At 37.1% G+C, this 18,885-nt stretch overlaps 4 protein-coding genes across 4 annotated transcripts; 1 reads left to right on the plus strand and 3 right to left on the minus strand.

Moving 5' to 3' along the window:
* Positions 1 to 1,862: 1,862 nt before the first annotated feature.
* On the minus strand, positions 1,863 to 3,257 carry PKNH_1408900 (nucleoside triphosphate hydrolase, putative; the record flags this gene model as incomplete). The annotated part of the gene is made up of 1 exon (XM_002261942.1): positions 1,863 to 3,257. The coding sequence occupies one exon, from the start codon at positions 3,255 to 3,257 to the stop codon at positions 1,863 to 1,865; it is 1,395 nt and encodes a 464-aa protein (XP_002261978.1).
* A 1,859-nt stretch (positions 3,258 to 5,116) lies between these two features.
* PKNH_1409000 (conserved Plasmodium protein, unknown function) lies at positions 5,117 to 9,202 on the minus strand (the record flags this gene model as incomplete). Its single annotated transcript, XM_002261943.1, has 1 exon — positions 5,117 to 9,202. One exon carries the CDS (start codon positions 9,200 to 9,202, stop codon positions 5,117 to 5,119), a length of 4,086 nt encoding a protein of 1,361 aa, XP_002261979.1.
* An 813-nt stretch (positions 9,203 to 10,015) lies between these two features.
* On the plus strand, positions 10,016 to 11,266 carry PKNH_1409100 (conserved Plasmodium protein, unknown function; the record flags this gene model as incomplete). Its single annotated transcript, XM_002261944.1, has 1 exon — positions 10,016 to 11,266. The coding sequence occupies one exon, from the start codon at positions 10,016 to 10,018 to the stop codon at positions 11,264 to 11,266; it is 1,251 nt and encodes a 416-aa protein (XP_002261980.1).
* Positions 11,267 to 11,856: 590 nt separating this feature from the next.
* On the minus strand, positions 11,857 to 15,076 carry PKNH_1409200 (tyrosine recombinase, putative; the record flags this gene model as incomplete). The annotated part of the gene is made up of 13 exons (XM_002261945.1): positions 11,857 to 11,955; positions 12,104 to 12,164; positions 12,271 to 12,330; positions 12,567 to 12,603; positions 12,830 to 12,924; positions 13,046 to 13,196; positions 13,304 to 13,364; positions 13,539 to 13,652; positions 13,823 to 13,883; positions 14,048 to 14,106; positions 14,215 to 14,278; positions 14,387 to 14,477; positions 14,611 to 15,076. The coding sequence occupies 13 exons, from the start codon at positions 15,074 to 15,076 to the stop codon at positions 11,857 to 11,859; spliced, it is 1,419 nt and encodes a 472-aa protein (XP_002261981.1).
* Between the last annotated feature and the right edge of the window lie 3,809 nt (positions 15,077 to 18,885).

The following is an 18,885-nucleotide window of genomic DNA, read 5'->3' on the forward strand; positions in this document are numbered from 1 at the left end:
TGCTGAATAAAAATTTTTACACGAATGACGCATTTCGTAAGCGTCAATTCTTCCAAAATATTCGCTTTGCAGCTTTAAGGGTACATTATAAGTTGAAAAAAAAAAAAAAAAAAAAAAAAAAATCAGGAATACAGGAGGAAGCTACCTTCCAAGTGAAACTTGACTAGAACTAGAAAAACATAAACAAGCGCGAAATGGTAAGAAGAAAAGAAAAAAAAAAAAAAAAAAAAGTATGATAAACGCCAAAAAAAAAGTATAACATGGGAGAAAAAAACGGAGGAAACCCAAAAGGTTATGCGAAACGCCACACGGAGTTTCATTTAGTCCTTCACCAAACAAGATTGTATTACACAATTTTAAGGTGGGTTTAAATTTGTGCATTTCATCATGTGCCAATTTTGCTGTCGTGCTAAGGGAAAAAAAAAAAAAATAATAATAATAAAATATATCAGGTAAATATTTAAATCCTACTAGGCATAGTAGAAAGGCACACCCATTAGGACAACTGAACGGGTGACGAGTCTTACGGCCGGGGTATAAACATTTCAAGTGAGAAATGCAAAATTTTGAGCAGCTACAGTAAATACTAATCCTCCCTGATTGGACATATCCCTCACATATATGCCTTCCAAAATATAATTTTTTTTAATTCTTTTTTTTTTTTTTTTTTACGCACAAATATTGATATATTAAAATTATTCAAAGAGAACATTTCGGACGCTTATAAACTCTCCTCAGCAATTCTCTCGCGTGGAGACAAAAAAAAAAAAAAAAAAAAAAAAAGGATGTCATCTGGAAAAGTGTCGCCTCAATGCATGATTATTTTATTGCGTATGCTAATTTCCACTGGGGTGATAAATACATCCATAGGAGGATCTTCCAAAAGGGCATCTTTTAAATGTGCACAAAATCCGACGAAATATAGAAGCTCATAAGAATGATGCAAAATTAAGTACACATATGTCGCTTTTCCTTTTTATAATTCTGTTAAGCAGTTTTTTACATAACCATCCTTTACTCAAATGGAAATCCGTTACGACTTTTCAGTGCAACATAAGCAACCATCCTGCCGTTCATTCCTTTAGCCCTCTTCGAACTGAGAAACATACCCATTCCCGTGCAACAACAACAACAAAAAAAAAGAGGGGAATTTACCATCATACCATAGCACATTCCTATACTTTCAAAAAATAAAAATTGCAATAAGGATAATCTACATAGTTCATTAGTGCTCCATTTGATTATATTCTTTTTTACACATTAAAAAATTCCAGAGTGGATTTAAAAAAAAAAAAAAAAAATTATCAATTACATAATAATGGTAAAAATAATGAACGTAAAAAACGGGGGAGATACGAAATGAAGCCTTGTTCTAATTGTACAAATGAGGTAAACGAATCGAAGAAAAAAAAAAAAAAAAAAAGAGGGTGAAGGCGAGTACACGTAAAAAAAATATATAATAAAATAATAATAAATAAAAAGATAAATTGGTAGCTAAATAAGTAGGCAAATCTTGTGGTGGCGATTGGACACCAAATACTCAAACGCAGGAACAATCGTCCACTAGAGGGCTAACGAATTGGGAAATTAAACAACGACGCTCTGGATCTGGAAGGGACTAAACAATGAAGGAAGCGTGGCAGTGGCGGAGAAGGAAAATACTCTATCACGGGCGTAGACACACAGAGAAGGAGGGAAAACTGTACAAATGAGGGAGAAAATGAATAAGGCCAATCCACGCATTTTATTATTTTTTTATTTTATTTCTTGTATTTTTGTCGCCATGTTAAGTAGCACGCGTGTGTGGAAAGCGCCAGTGCCTTTCTACCCCCGCATATAAAAAAAAAAAAAAAAAAAAAAAATTAACCAAATGAATAAATTATCCGAAGGACCTTTTCTAGCGAATTATATATGTCTATATTTTCAATATAATTAATTGGCGGATTCAAACATTTGGTTCTTTCCAGTAAATACTTCTGTATGTCATTAATATAGTTAATATTTTTTATATACTTATTTTCTTCCGTCTTCGAATCTACAGATCTGCTTGAAAATCTCTGAATACTGGTTTCCTTATCATTTATATATACTAAAAAATAGATAATGCTGTTTGGATATTTTTTGTTAAATTTCTTTATCATGTCTGCGTTTAGATGAACCCCTTCAATGATGATGGATTCGTTACTCCTTATATGATCATTAATTATGTCATCGATGTAGGTGAACAGTAATTCGCACTGCTTCGCGTAGTTCTCGATGCACTTCCTTCTTAGCCGCGTTTCTACACTCTCTGCTTTACTTCCTTCGGGGTGATCATTACTTCCACTACCCCCACCGTTTTCAGCACCTATACTGCTTCCCCCACCATTTTCAGCACCTATACTGCTACCCCCACGGCTTGCACTAGAGCTAACGCCCCCATCATCATCGCTCTCGTTAACCTTCCAAGATTCATACGTTGAAAACTTAAGATACTTGTCATCCTTCATTTTGTATTTTCTTAAAATTTCACGCACCACATCTGTCGATAGAATCCGTCGAATGTTCAAAAAAAAACCCAGTAGGCAACTAAGAGTGCTCTTACCTCCCCCTGAGGTTCCACTCAAAATAATGATATATTTCTTTTTCCTGAATTTTGAAAGAACCCAATTTCCGCGATCTGTCTTCGATACCTGGTTGTATAACTCTGCGTTCAGAATTTCTCTGTCCAAATGAATGTTCGACATTTGACTCCACAAATCTCTGTTCAGTAATTCTTTTTCTAACTCACCATTTATAATTTCGTTATCTAGCTCTGTATACAATTCGTGCGTATCTTCTTGTGCACTCAGTTCATCATTGTCTGCGTACGTTCGCGGCTTATCACTGGATACTTCTGTATGTAGCTTGTCTACATCTTCGTGTTCCCCTGGCATTCCCCCCAACCTATCCTTCTTATCAATAAGCATGGAACTGCTCTCCACCTCTCTATTCAACTGCTCCGGATTTGACAGGCCAAGATGCTCCTCCTCATCGCCCAATTTACTCCCCACAAAAGAGAGCCTAAACTTATCGTTCCTCTTCTTCACCTTAATGTAAATATCACCTATAAAATAGTACTTTGAGCAGATGTACATTTCATCATCCTTTTTTTTATACTCTACTAGTGGTATCCTGTCTCTAAATTTTATTATTTTCCCAACCAGTTCCTTATTCTCTTCAATATGTTTTCGGATTACATCTTCTATGATTAAATTGTTCGATCCATCTTCGTTCATTTCTTCTGAAGTTGATTTTTGCCGAAGTATAAGTGTGATGGGGTAAAGAGCTTGTGCCGGAGAAGAGGTGTTCTTCTTCGTTGCCTTTCAGAGCTATACCATTCTTGTGTTGAGAGTTCGTCCTGGGGGGTATATGCTTTCTCCTATGTGTAAATTGCGACTATCACAGGGTAAAAGGGGAGCGCCACTAGCGAAGAAAAAAAGGGGGCATTCCACGCGGCCTGATGGGACCATGCTCACGGAGAACAGCGTATAGTTGCATATGGAGCAGTTCCACAGGGAGCAATTCCATACAAATGTGAGCACGTAGAAGATGGCAACAGATTAGCCGCATCAGCTGAAAAGATGCACAAAGCGGCGTACATAGGTGTGTATGATTGGTATGCACTGCTTCACGCTGTACCCTCGCTTTTAAATTCCACTTCCCATTCCTCCCCCAGTGTGAGCTATGAGATTATAACATGGGCAAAAAAAAAAAAAAAAAAAAAAAAATAGAAGGGAAAGAAATGAATTTTTTAACTCCACAGAAACATTTTCTTCTCTTTTTATACGTTTTTTTTTTACTATGTGTGTTCTTACACAATTTTTGCAGGAGCAAAAAGGAATGTACAAGAAGCGTAATTTAGCAGATTATCACCATCTTCGCGCTTTGTACTTTGGACTAAATACAAGCGTGTAAATATGTGCGTATATTTGGGGAGGTTTAGAAATTCATATATTTACAGGGGTAGGACCTTTTTCACATGGTATACGCGCAAAAAGTGATGGGTATGAAAAAACCAACTACTAATTTACTAATCTACAGCTCTTATTCGTGTGCTTATGTACCTGGTTCCCGGCAGACACATGTACATTCGTGTACATTCGTGTACATTCGTGTACATTCGTGTACATTCGTGTACATTCGTGTACATTTGTGTACATACGTGTACATACGTGTAAAGTGTACTTGCACATAAACCTACGCGCAAATGCATGGCTTATAACGGAAGGAAAAACTCCAATTTTCCTTCTCATCCACATGCAAGCTTGAATTACAAAAAGGTGGAAGAAAAAAACGCGCACACAAAAAAAAAAGAAAATGTAGTCCTAAAAACACACCCACACCATTACCTCCTACATATGTGCTTTCTACACGTTTGTAAAATTTACGAAAAATTGAAGAGCAAAATCTACGAATGAGAATAGTAATTCACATACTGCAAAGTTCAAAGGACATTCCGTTTGTGGTACATCAAAATAACACCGTTTTTCGTACGCTACCTTCCCCCACCCCAAAAAAAAAAGTGTTTGTATGTATATATTATGTAGGCAAGTGTTATACTTACCGAATCGTGTAACGTAAAATTACACACCACAATCACGATAGACGCGCAAACGAAAACAAGCGGGAGTTAAAAAAAGAAAGAAAAAAAAAAAAAAAAAATCAACTTTCAAACTGTCGTTAAACCAAATTAAGCGAACTCTCATTCGCACGCCCAACATGAGTGGTAACTCCAAAACGTCGCATACGAAAAAATGAAACAGAAATTCTCCAAAGGAGTGCCGACGCTTGGATCGCAGGAAAAAAAAAGAAAAAAAAAAGAAAAAAAAAAAAAAAAAAAAGGTTTTACTGTTTCAAAATGTGTAAAAGTGTTCACACAAATGACATCCGTTTGGATAGTTTTACTGGTGAAACATCTTTTCGACTTCAAAAATGGGGAGATCATTTTTTCCTGTTTTTTCATACATAGTTTTTATGTACCTTTTTCTAAGAGACGCCAAGTTGTGTGCGCGTTAAATTTTTTTTTTTTTTTCTGTATGTACATATTTCCTCCCCCTCAACATTTTTTTTTTTTTTTTTTTTTTTTTTTTTCGCCTTACACATTTTCATAATCATAAGACGTCTGCTTCGTGGGAATAGTCCTGACGCTATCGTCCAAATTAATTTTCAATTTTTTGCAAAGAAATTCCACTATCCTACAATTTGAATGCGTATAATATAAGTCCTTATACAGGGTACATTTTTTTTGCAGCAGGAGGATGTATCTCATTTCATCAAACTTGTACTTATATATATAAAAAAGCAAGTCCAAAAGGATGGCATTATCGATGTATTCTCTGTTTAAGCACAATTCACGAAATATGTGTTTATTGATAGACATTTCGTGAAAATATCGAACCTTCACAATTGTATAATATATTCGTATGTATCTCATCAATGCATCCTTCCTCTTTGTCATTTGATTTTCCCCATTTAAGTTGCCCTCGTCTACTGAGCTAGGGGTATTGGAAGCCCCCTTTTGGGTGTACTTCTCTGTCGCATTCGGAATGCTAACAATACGCTGACTTTCCCCTGGAGCCTGCACAACATTGTCATGTGTTATATTTCCACGTTGCTCGTTCTGCTGAACAGGCGTTGCCTCTCCCTGGGGCCCGCGTTTGGACAAATTACAGTACAAATGGGAATACAATTTTTCGTCAGAATTTACGTCCAAGTCCAAATTCAGGCATAGCCCCCTTTCCCCCCTTTGCATATCTACCATTGGGGGATCCAAAAAAGGCACCTTTTCAGATGCACACCTTTTGGACAAATTGCCTTCATTCGCCTCCTCGCTGTACTTGTACTGAATATACCTAAACAGAAATATGTTTGTTATTATTTCTACGCTCTGCATGTACTTTGGGTTCTTCTTCCTCGTTCGTAAAGACTTCAAGATGAGGAGCAAACTGTCATTCATCATGTCGTAGTAGGAACAAGAAGAAAAATTATTTTTTTTTCTAAAGGCAAGCTGAACAAAGAGGCTTAGAAATTTCTCGTCAAAAATGATGGCATTATTTATATACCCAGAGTAGCTCTTATTTTTGCACAATATATATGCGATGCGTTTTTTTACCTTATCTTGGTCTTTGCATGTGGTTATGCAATTTTGGTGAATCCTACTTATAAGCAATCTTTTGTCTTGGCCATTTAGATAGCTAACATTTTGTGTGCTCCTTGTCTGCTTCGATTGATAGGAAAACTTCTGACTACTTCCTTCCTCCCCTAGTAAGTAATCATGAAAGAAATCCAGATATACCATATAATCCTTCTTCGTTTCGCGACAAGTTTCTTCACTTATTCGGGCAAAAATTTTTGCAACTACAAGGGATAGGTACTCAACGTTTACCCAATTCAACTTAAAAATTATGTTCTGCAACAAAAAAAATATATTCTTCGAATTAAAGTGGTGAATGTATAACGCGAATAGGTCCACAGGGGTATACAAGAAAATATTGTTCAGGACATTATATACATGATTATCTACGTAGAAGGTGTTTCCCTCAATTTGGATAGTTGCGTCTTGGACCATATTTCCGTTTCTTTTGTCATGTTCATTTTTTAATTCTCCACTTTTTGGTAACTTCGAATTGTATTTCTTCTTCTCCAAGGGGATTGCCCCATTGTTCCTTCCCCCATCGATAACATTCCCAAACGTCCCATTCGATTCCCTTTTTGAAGTAGCATTGGCATTATTTGCACTAATGTAGTTAACTTTCCAATCGGTGAATAGATATTTACTGACTGGACTGGCTTGTGTCTTATTTTCACAAGGCAAAGGTTGCTTACCTTGTTTCGTTTGGATTGGTGTCCGGGAAGAAACATCGTCCACGCTTCCATCACCCGAATTATCACCACTGAATGCGTAGAAGTGGTGATAAAGAGCCTTTTCATGCTTCGCTTTTTTCACGTTATCTTGTTGTGTGATAAAATCTTCATTAGACGCAAAGGCGCTCTTAAAATATTCGTACAGGTGAATTATTTGCAATGCATTAAACCTGACGTACACATCAGATCTTTGCACCTGCTGGACCTGCTTCATCGCGGCCATATCGACAATGTGATTATTAATTTTGTAGTATACATAAGGGTCGAATTTCTGAAAATCCCTCACCCCCGAAAATAAGCTCTTAAGAAATAGGAATATCCCTTCGTAGTACTTCATTTCGATGTAGAAGTGAAGAAGCTGTAATAAGAATTGCCCGTCGTAGGAACTTAGTTTGTTTTTCTCGTTAAACTTGAGTGTTATAAATCTCTTGTTCTTTCCATCCTTATGGGTGTTGATTACTTGGGAAAGGGAAAATTCATGGTGGTTGCTCCGTTGATATTTGTCTAATGTGTTCCTCTCATCTTCTACCCCATGAGGTGAGTACTTCACACTAAAAAAATCAAAGTACACCAAAGAAATGTCGCAAAGATACTTGCTTACGCTATAATTTTTGCATTGTATAAGCAAATTTAAAAATTCTCTCCCTTCCAAAGTTAGCAAATCTGTTTGTATCTTCTTCTGCAATATGGTGTCGATAAACACGTCAAAATAGTTGTATTTATGTAGCAGCAATTTTATGTATAGGAAAATCATTATGTTGGTCCGTTTATAAAAGGGTACATAATGGTGACACATACTTAAGAATATTTTTTTATTTAGCAGAAGAACCTTTGGGAAATTATTTATTTGAAAATAATACATGTTGGATAACATGCGACACATGTCGCTATCATTTTGATTCATAAAGGATTTTAAATTATTCAGAAGATATTCATACAAAACGGTTAGCAGGTCTTCCTTGAAATGTTTGTTGTATATCAGTACCTCCATGAGTATGTCTAGTTTGCTCTTACTTCCTTCTTCCAAGTCTTTCTCATTATAATACTCGTAAATATAATCTACGTAATTATTTTCAACAATGTATTTATTGTGTACTGATCCGTAGGTGTTCATGATGTGTTCTTCACACAGATTGTAACTTGGATCAATCTTGCCAACGGGGGGGTAGTAACTACATGTTATATTTCCCTTCTTTTCATCCTTCAAATGTGCAATATCGTGATGGCTTCCCTGTTCAGTGTCACCATCCTTCCATCCAACAGGGTAACCACCCTCTTGGAGATTCTCCTCATCAATAATGAGCTGTATTTTCCTCTTTAAAAAAAAGCGGTCTATAATTTTCTTCTCTTTTTCTGTCCTCCCTGGCGGTAGAAAGCCCAATTTAAGAATAATCTGATCGTGGAAATATTCCATGAGAGAATTGCTATTTGAATAATTCATTTTCCTCAAATTATTCAAAAGAAAAATGATAACATGTATATCAAATTGTAGATGATTCGAAATGATATAATTTGCCAAACGATCTAATGTCTTCTCATTCTTACAGTTTAAATAAAATAACGACGTGAAAATGCTTAAAATGTTATCTGCATTTAGCTTCTGTTCATTATCCAGAATATTCATTAGTAGAGAATTTATGAATTTCTTATTTACTCTGTTGAAATACGCATAAATATAAAGGATTAAATTGAGCTGGGAAAATTTAAAATTGTCTTTTTTCACAAATATAAGCCTTTCCAACAATTGTAAAAATTTTTCGTTTCTATATTTTAGCTTGTAGAGACTAATCAAAATAGTAGTGATGCTATTTGGAGTGATCGCATTTTCGTCCTCGTCACAATTATCCAAGTCGTAAAAGTTGTCTTGCAGATTGACTCCCCCATTGGAGGTGTTTAAATTAGTCAAATGATTCAATTGACTCACATTGTTTAAATAATTCGTTATGTACACCCCGATGGAATTTACAATTTTCCTTACCAAGTGAATGTTTTGTAGCCTTACATCGCTAACATTCTTTATCGTGTCGACAAGCTCTCTAAATGTCTGGTAATGTATTGGCGTTTTAATAAATTTGCCTACATCAAGGCTATTTATGTTGATATATTTATTCAGAGAAAAATCTACGTATATATTTCTGAACTTGTTTTTTTTGACGGTGCAGCCTTTTGTTTTGCTAATTTCCTCTACCTTGCTGATATATGTCCTTTTGTTCAAATGTGCGAAAAGCAGTTTCCCATTTTTGCCTTTATCCATTGTGCCCCCTGCGCTTGGTTCTGCGCGTTGTGTCCTTCTTAGTACTCCGCAGGGAACTTTCATCTGGTGCAAAAAAAAAAAAAAAAAAAAGAAGAAAAAAAAAAAAGGACACATCCACGCACACTGGTGGGCCCACTTCCGAGGATGCCACTTTGCCCTTCACATTTTTGAGGCCACGTAAAAGGGGGGGCTTAGCAAGTACATATACGTATGTATACGTGTATTTTCCCGGAAATCCCTTGCCGCTCCACGCTCCACGCTCCACGCTTCTTCCTTCACGTATTATTAGTGAATTTCTCCTCTTTTTCTCCTTTTGAATTTTTTTCCAGTTTGTTCAATTATTTCGAAAAGCATATTGCTCTCGTCGGCTCCTTCACGCACATCGCATACGATTCTTGCAATTCATGCGGCTAGCCTGTCGAGTACTGGACCAACTGATTGTATATTCAAGCATGTAATTGCCACTTCCCATTTGGGCATATATGCGGGGGGAAAATCCTGCAGAGTGACCCATGACCCTCCCCCATGTGGTGTAAGTAGTGTATATTAACACTTGTAGATTATGCGTTTTTTTTTTTTTTTTTTTTTTTTTTTTTTTTTTTTGTTTTTCTTTTTTTTTTTTTTCTCTCTCTTGCAGAGTAACGGCTCCTCGACTAATTCACACTGTTATAGGGGGGAAAAGTGTGGGCCCATCCCTCAGAAGCATGCATAAGGGCACCAGCAGGTTTGCACAAACGTGTACGACATCGCTCCGAGTTACATGTGCAATAAGTGTACACTTCCAAGGTATATGATCCCTAAGTTCTCCATTTCGAAAGAACCTTTTCCTAACCACGCAAAAATAAAAAGAACACCCTTTTTCTTTTTCCACCTAAAATGCATCCCCTAAAAAATGACAAGTTGGAGAAGATTTCCAACAACGAACTAATTAGGAGGATCATGGAGCTGCAGAATTCTTTGATAAATATCTCGGACCATATGGAGTTACTAAAAAATAGAAATAGAATATTAGATGAAGAGAATGAGAAATTAGAAAATCGCATAAGAGACATTGTGAATGATGTGAAAACAGAACTTACACAAAAATTTGACAAAAAAAAATCACCTCCATTCACCGGTGCCCCGGATATACGTGAGGAGGATACAGCAACGGAAAGTACCAACTGTTGTGACAAGGAAAAGTATGTTCAGCGTGAACCCTCCAAAGGGCAGTCATTTCCAACCCCCGACTCGGTTGCCCCTGTCCCTACAGATTCCTCTTCACGGTATAGGAGCACATCATACGGAGAATCTTCACTAAACGCACACACCACCAATACGCAATCACGGCAACACACAAATTGTGCCTCCTCAAATGAAAACGAAACTAAAAACGCACAAACGGTTTTTATAAAAAATTCAGAACAACACGTAAATAATATGAGCCCCCAAAAAAAGGAGGGGCAAAATTTTAATCTCCTAAAAGAGCACACAAAAAATAACATATATAATTTACTTATGGAGACAGAAAAGTTGAATTCTATATTTAATATTGCATCCAATGTTCTGAACACGTCATTTTTCAGCATATCAAAAGAACAGGATGGTAAGGGAAAGGGGAGTCAATGTGTCCAAGTGTGTCGGAGGATGGTAGACCAAAGAGAGTTAGATAAGAATGCACAAAGCGGGGATTCCAAATTTTGTAAACTTCAGCGTAACAGAGCGGAAGAAAATGCAGACACAAAAAATTATATGAACTTCCCAGGTGGAGATGTTCCTCATGGGGGTGTGGAAGTAAAGACAACCGCAGAAGGAAAAGATAATAGAGATATAATGAACAGCGTGGAAATAATCAAAGAAGTTGACGTAGAGGGGGACGATGATATAATGCCGGAAGTGCTCAGTTTGGGAGAAAACCGCACTGGATCGGATATGAAAAGGGCGGAAGAGGAAATGCCCAAAGAGGGGGAACGCAGTCCTGATGATAAAATGATCACCCCCCTGCATTTACATCAAATGGAAGAAAACATAAATGGTGAAAAGGATAAGAGGGATGGGGACCATCAGGTAGACCTGAACACACCTGACCAAGGAGATATAATTAAAAGGGAAAGTGAAAATGCTTTACAAAGTGATAAAAATGATTAGCTAGAAGTTGCCAAAATGAATCTATACAACATGCAGTTTTGATTCATAAAGGTGTACGAATGGTTGTATTTTTAACAAAGAGGGAAAACACCTTTCGTGCAGTTGCATTGGAAAGGAGACGTGCGAAGCTGATGTGCCCGTATAGCCCAAGCGGGACAAATAATGGGTGTACAAAAAAAAAAAAAAAAAAAAAAAAAAAAAAAAGCGCATGAAAGAAGAATAAAATGCAGAACGCCACAATGTAGCGCACGTTGGTCTAACTCACGAGGGTATGACTTGCGTCTATCTGGCATAGCAAGGCAAGCCAACAAAATGTTGCACATCCGGAAATACATGCGAAAAAGAAAAAAAAATTACTGCTAATCAAAATGAAAAAAAGGAAAAATGGTAAATGACAAATATATCCATCTTCTGCGCAACCTTTAGACGCACGCAAGAAAACGGATTTACAAAAAATTCGCGCTTCATTTGTTCATGCCATATATGGGCACACACATATGTGTGTGTATTTGCAGGTCGAACAAAATAAAATTCGACATGCTATTTAATTATGCTTCCTGTGCACGTAGGTCGACCCATCAGATACTCCTCTATATTTTGAAGTTATCCAAGCCATCCCTGATTATGTTATTTCCTGCCTTCGTGTAAGTGTCCAGCAACATTTTTGAAGAGGAGTGTCGCATAATTGCCTGAAAAAAAATAATTTCATATAATACCGTTGAACACATATGGAGATATGGCAAAAAAAAAAAAAAAAAAAAAAAATCCATTTCGGTAAAGTACACATATATTTACAATAGAAGAACACTTAATGGGAGAGAAAAGGGAATGACATACTTGAGCCACTGGAAGCGGGACAGGTGGATTTGACGTTGCAGCAATTGTTGCAAAGGAGTGTCTACAGAAAGGAGGTAAAAAATTGCGTCAATGGATTTTAAATATTATCACATTTTTCTGCAATATTGTCAGAACAAGGGAAACAATTTTTTTTTTTCTCTCTCAACCTTAACAGGTAGGGAAATATTCTTCTCTTTTTTCCGTCTTCGCTGATTTCGAGTCCAGCCCTGAGGAGCAGAATTCAACACACAATTTTTATGTTGAATGCACACACGCACAGTGACATAGCACATAGCACATAGCACATAGCACATAGCACATAGCACATAGCACATAGCACATAGCACATAGCACATAGCACATAGCACATAGCACATAGCACATAGCACATAGCACATAGCACATAGCACATAGCACATAGCACATAGCACTCATTTATATCCCAGGCGCGTGATTTCCATACCGCTTCGCTGCGCCCTTTAGCGCTGTTTTGAACGTTTCTGCAAAAGTGGAAGCGTGGAAATGTCCATGTGTGTTCCTGTGGGCAACTAACAAATGAGCATGTATAACTCGTTACATGCGCATTACATACGTATTGAAAAATTGTCGAAAAAAATATAGCAATCCTTTTTTGTTAAGTCGAATATTTTTCTATTTTTCTATTTTTCTATTTTTTTTTTTTTTTTTTTTTTTTTGTCATATTGGTGCCTTTTATAGAGAACTTACTTAGTGGAGTCTTCGTGTTAGTGTAATTAAACTTATTTTTGATGGTCTCCGAATAAAAGCACAGCCCCTTCAGAGGCTTCTTTTCTATCTCCCACCTGTCGCATGGGGTAGAGTAATCAAGTATATATTTGAGGAAGTAAAAATAATGCACATTACACACGCAATAATATGGATGCACACACAAATGGACACACAAATGGACAACGTTAGATGTACCATTTCACCAATTCGTTGTAGGCAAAATTCGTCATGGGGATGGCCGTGTTGCTATACTTGGTCTTCTGACCTTTAATGAAAATTTCCTTCTTCTCAAAATTGATATCTTCCCAGAGAATGCGCAGGACCTCGGATGGACGCAACCCTATGCCTTTGTGAAAATTGAGAAACCATATTAGGTGTTTAAAATGAAGAAGGTCGAATTTTCTTCTGTAATGAGTGATTTGCATGTTAGTGAGGATTTACGTGTGGCAGTACCTATACTCAGGGCGAAGATGGCTCTGTGCATGTCGCCGCTGTTGGTCAATAGCAGTTCTATCTGCGGAGGGGGACGAGAATAAATGGAAAGAAGATAATCGAAATGGAATGAGACAATATGGGATATGCGTAGGGTGACTTTTCACAAACACTTAATCGCTGCTCTTTCTCTTTACACTTCGTTTCACTACATTTTGTGTTATTTTTACGAAGCTGTGATACCCCCTCGACATACCTCCTTTGGAGATAGAGGGGTAATCTTCCTCCTTGGAATTGTGCTATTCTTAATTTTACGAAAATTATGCACGCTCTTTAGGTAGTCCCGGTATAAGGCATATTTCAATGATTGCTGTATGGGGGGGGTGGTTAAGAAAAATGGAGAGTTCAATTGGGACTATTCTTTCTAAAGGTACGTATTTAAGCACAAAAAAAAAAAAAAAAAGGGGGAGGGAAAATATGGAGCAACGAAATTAAATTTCCAATTTATCATCTCGCGCAGTATGTGTAATTGTGCCCCACCTGATATGTTGACTGGTACAAGGCCATCGTCCTCGGTGAACAATTCTTCGACTTTAAATACCTGAAAAGGGGAGTACAGATAAAAGTGAAAAAAAAAAGAAAAAAGAAAAAAAATGTAATGAAATGAGGCAAAGGTGCAGAGTATATCGGAAAAGACGCCACCAGAGAACCTTCGAATAATGCCCGTTCATTCACATTTCAACTCAGCTACGATGAAAAACGTACTTCAAAAATCCCTCCCAGTTGTTTGCTCCCAATTCGTGCAGTTCATATTTGCCTAATTTCTTCGAAAAAAAAAAAAAAAAAAAAAAAAATGGGAAAATTGCCCAAAATGGTGAAATACAAAATGTGAACAAACATAACATCAGTTTCCTCGTTGAACATGTCTTTACCGGTAGTATGTCATTCCAGAATCCCTTCTCAACACGATAGGTGTTGTCACTTACTTCCTCCTTCCTGCATATAAATTGGAGAAAGGAAAAAGTTAGCAAGTAAAAGGTGATCTCCTTCTAGCATGGGGTCTCTTCCCCTCCTCATATTTATACAAACAGGCTAGACGCGCACCTGAGAGGCAAGTAGATATCCTCTATGTACTTTTTCAATTTAATTTTCTCTACCGATACGTTCGTGCCACAGTGGGCGCAAAATTTTACTCCTGAAAATAGGATCAATAGGAAAGGGGGGAGAGAGCAATGAGTAGCGGGCATCAACTCCGGCTGGCAATACGTACTCTCATATAAAATAAGGGTGCGTGCATGTGTGTTTATAGACGGTTTCATTATTCCTACTTGGCTTTAATATCTTATTACACGTTCTACACTTAATCACATTCGTCGATTTTTTTTTCCTTTTCCTTTTTTTTATTTTCTCGGCCTTCACTTTATTCCCTCCAGTGGTAACTTTCTTCGAACCGCGGGATGCCAATGTGGAGTCGCTGCTGTCTGTCTCTTCCACCTCGCTTTGTTCGTTCTCCTCGTCTGTTTCGTCTAGCTCCTCATCCAGTTCATCTTCCATTTCTTCTGTTTCATCCGTTTCTCCATCTTCCTCCTCATCGTGGCTCTTCAAGCAAGAGCCCTTCCTTCTCACAGACATGCCCATGCTATTAGGACATTTCTTACCGATGTATGGCAAGTTGTCACCATTTCTAGATGCAGTGAGATGAAAAATGTGCAACTTTTGGACAAAAAAACTTGTAGCCTTTTCGATACATTTCAAGATGATGAAGAAGCAGAGAGCTTTTGCCAAATGATGCATGGTTTAGTTTTCTTTTTTTTTTTTTTTTTTTTTTTTTCCAAAATTTCGATTGGAGGAGAATGGCATGATGCGAATTAGGCAGCCACATGAAAGTCGCTTTTTTTCTTATCCCTTTGCGTTCACTATCAAGTTTTCCCTTGGCTTATTCTTCGGCATATTTTTTCCCGTACTTTTTTATGCATCATTTTACACATTTGCCTTCTTTAGCGGTAGAGTTTTTTGGCTGCTATGGGGGATTCCCTAGAAGGAGCTTTCCTCGCCGATGTGCTTCTCGTTTAGGTACTTCTTAAAATGTACCATCAACTAAGCTTCTGTTGCACAAGTAAAACAGTTGCAAAAGAAAAAAAAAAAAAAAAAAAAAAAGGGGGCCAAAATACCCATATAAGATTGATTCTTTTTCTTTCTTTAAAATAAGTCCCGCACCGGGGAATGAAGCTTCCCTTAAATATGTGCGTCATATATTCTCCAAAAATGTCGCAAGGAAAATGAACAAATGAAAAATTGAAAATGTAAAAAATAGGCGAGACACAAATCGAGCAAGAGTAATTTTCCCTTCGAAATAAGGAGTTACATATGTAAAATGACTTGGGGGCAGAATTGCTCTGCAATGTTAGTTCCCAAAAGACTACACTATAACATTTTCAGCAAGTTATCTTCCTCGCCATTCTGCTTTTTTTTTTTTTTTTTTTTTTTATCAAAACTTGCAATTGACATAGGAATGACCCCCTTTTGACCTTCTGTACCGAATGTTTTGCTTGATACGAAATGACAACAGAAGATGGACGAGGGACGGCTAGCACTTTATACATTTTATGTGTCCTCCCACGAATGAACTTTACAAACAACATAAAGGTATTAAGGAAAACATTTTGAAGGGGGCGTTTTTCCTCTTCCCATGAGCTTTACACCATTGTGTGAGCTCGCCCCAATAGCTACGTTGTAATATTATTCTATTTATTACTCCCTAGAAGAATGAAATGACAAGAGTCGTGGGTAGACAGAACAGAATAAACAAGTGCACTGCACATGTGATGAGTTTGCATCCCTTATGATGGCCTTTTCATTTTTTCATATTTCCCCTGCGCCAGCGACGTGAATTGCTCCTTAACTTTAACTTACGCATGGGGAAGGGAGACACAAAGTGGAGTAAGTTTTGGTAACCGTTTTAAATAGACACTTCTGTATATGTATACATGCAAAGGTAGAAGCAGCGGCAAAGGCACAACCTGGATGTCTACACAAAGGGACCTATAAAAATGACAGCCAGCCTTTTATGACTGAAATGGGTCTACGTGGTCGAAGGATGAGTGAAGAATTAGCACAAAATGGGCAACAGTGGGGGGAAAAAAACAAAAGAAAAAAAGATCGTACAACGTTAAAATGAAATGATATAACATCGAGACATGTTCGGGATAACTTCGGAACAATATTCACATATATGTCTTCAAATCTAAGGTGCGGTTGTATCAAGGTTTTTTCCTCTCCTGTTCTCACGCCAGATCACACTTCTTAATTTTAGCTTAATAAAAATAACAACTCTAAATAACGCAGATGTATGTGTAGGGGAAATTTATCACCATATGTTCTCGCCTCCGCAGCTTGGTATAAATATTAATGTCTTCCTGTCCATTGCTACGCAGATGATGTGTCTCCTTCCTTGCTTCATTCAAAAGGTGAATACAAAAAAAGTATGCAATTCTTTTCATATGCCTTTTTTTACGGATAAGTCGAATATGCGTATACGACATATTGCCCATCACGATAGCATCTACCTTCCGGCTTTGTTCTTCACTAATCCATTCTTGTGGAGGGGATAATTTGCACGATAAAAAAAAACAAACAAACAAACAAATAGAACAAGTAACGACATATATGTAGTCACAGATCCTTATATGGCCAATCCGTTCGTCTCATTTTGTTGTGTACTATATTGCGTTGTTCAAATCCGTCATATCGTTATACACTTTGCTTATCATTTTCCTTAAAAAAAAAAAAAAAAAAAAAAGCTGTACAGAGGGATGCATGCAGCTAAAAGCTTACGCACCTTAAGAGAGGTCTTAGCAAATTCGAAGAGGTACGTAAAAGGACAATAGTGTCTTGCATGAACACAGACGCTCGCATAATAGTGACATGCAAAGGTAGCGCGCAACGATCAAGCAAACTTCACACCCGTCGTGCACTTAAAAAATTAAGCAAAAAAAAAAAAAAAAATAAATAAAATAATAATAAATAAACAAGTAAACACGCAAATAAGCAAATAAATAAAATAAAAACACACATATACATATGTGCGCAAACACATCGTCTTCTTTCCCTGGATACCCTTCCCATAGACTTGGTTCTCAATTTTAAATACACACTTTAATCATGCGTAAATTTTCAACTGTGCGATTTTTCTCATTTCTATGAACTCTTTACAACATATTAGGCAAATACAGCGGGTTAAATAAACATTAAAAAAAAAAAAAAAAAATTCAAAGCTTTTTTAAATGATGTACATGTATGCATATAGATACGTACACGCATGTGCATTCGTACACATGCCTACATGAAACTGCTTTCTTTCTTAAAGATGTGGCATCTGTAATAGATGTTCAGTACGTAACAACAAAATGTGCTCGCGTAAAAAAAAAAAAAAAAAAAAAGAGTATCTTAAGAATTAAAGTCATAGTAACTATGATCATAAGAATAAGCGCGGTGTACACGGACAGCCAGACAAGGACACTGGCACACGCATAGGCACACGTGCAGGAACAACAGGGCTCACGCGTATACGCACAAACGTAGTAATAACAACTAAGCCAAGTGATGGCTTTAAATACGGCTGCTGGCCCAGATGTATTCTTAACGCTCGTAGAGGTGACATGGGGGTTAACATGATAAAAAAACGGTTACACGGGATAAGTTGCATAATATACTCAAGCGGCATATGTGGCATACACGCGATTATGTAGGCGTGTACACCCCGACTGACAAATTCTGACACGCACGATGGGATAAGGAAAAATTTGTCATAAACTGGAGAAACTAAAAAACGGGAAACGAGCAATTAACAATAATAGTGATACAGACACACACATACACCATATACAGATGTACATGTATATGCACATGCGCACGTCTGGAGACGGCGTCTTTAATTAAATAAAAAAAGGGCAACTCGAATTCATCGCACTCGCTAAAATCATAACGTCGAAAGGTACTACATTAACGAAATGACAACTCATCATTGCCTATTAATACGTGACAACATCAAAAAAAAAAAAAAAAAAAAAAAAAAAAAAAAAAAAAATTGCTGTGCACAAAAAGAAGAAAAAAAAAAAAATTAATAAGTATTAAATTATTATCGTTATCAACAAAGCTGTAACTCCTAATGTCCCACCGCTGCATGGTGCCATAACCCAAGAAAAGCAATATTAAAAATAACATGCCAAATACGTTTCCCCCTCAAAAAAAAAAAAAAAAAAAAAGAGTATCTACAATCAGCACACCCCACATAATGTTATACTAACGCAACACATTATCTCCACGATGATGCTTAAAAAAAAATAGTTCATTCCGCCCATTCAGACTTGTGAAAAAAAAATACGTTCAAGTAAACTCCCCCACACACCTGCTGCATCATTCTGTTATAACGTCTGTGCCTTTACTTTATAATTTTATATTTCTTCTACCCGCAATCACTACAACTACAGTTAATACTTCCACTATTCCTACCATGCGATGTGATCACGTTGATCGCTTCCATCCCCCCCTCACCCCCACCCCTCTATAGGGGCTGTAATAGCATGATTATACCTATCCACACA

This window comes from Plasmodium knowlesi, assembly GCF_000006355.2.
Source record: "Plasmodium knowlesi strain H genome assembly, chromosome: 14".
Classification (NCBI taxonomy): Eukaryota; Apicomplexa; class Aconoidasida; order Haemosporida; family Plasmodiidae; genus Plasmodium; species Plasmodium knowlesi.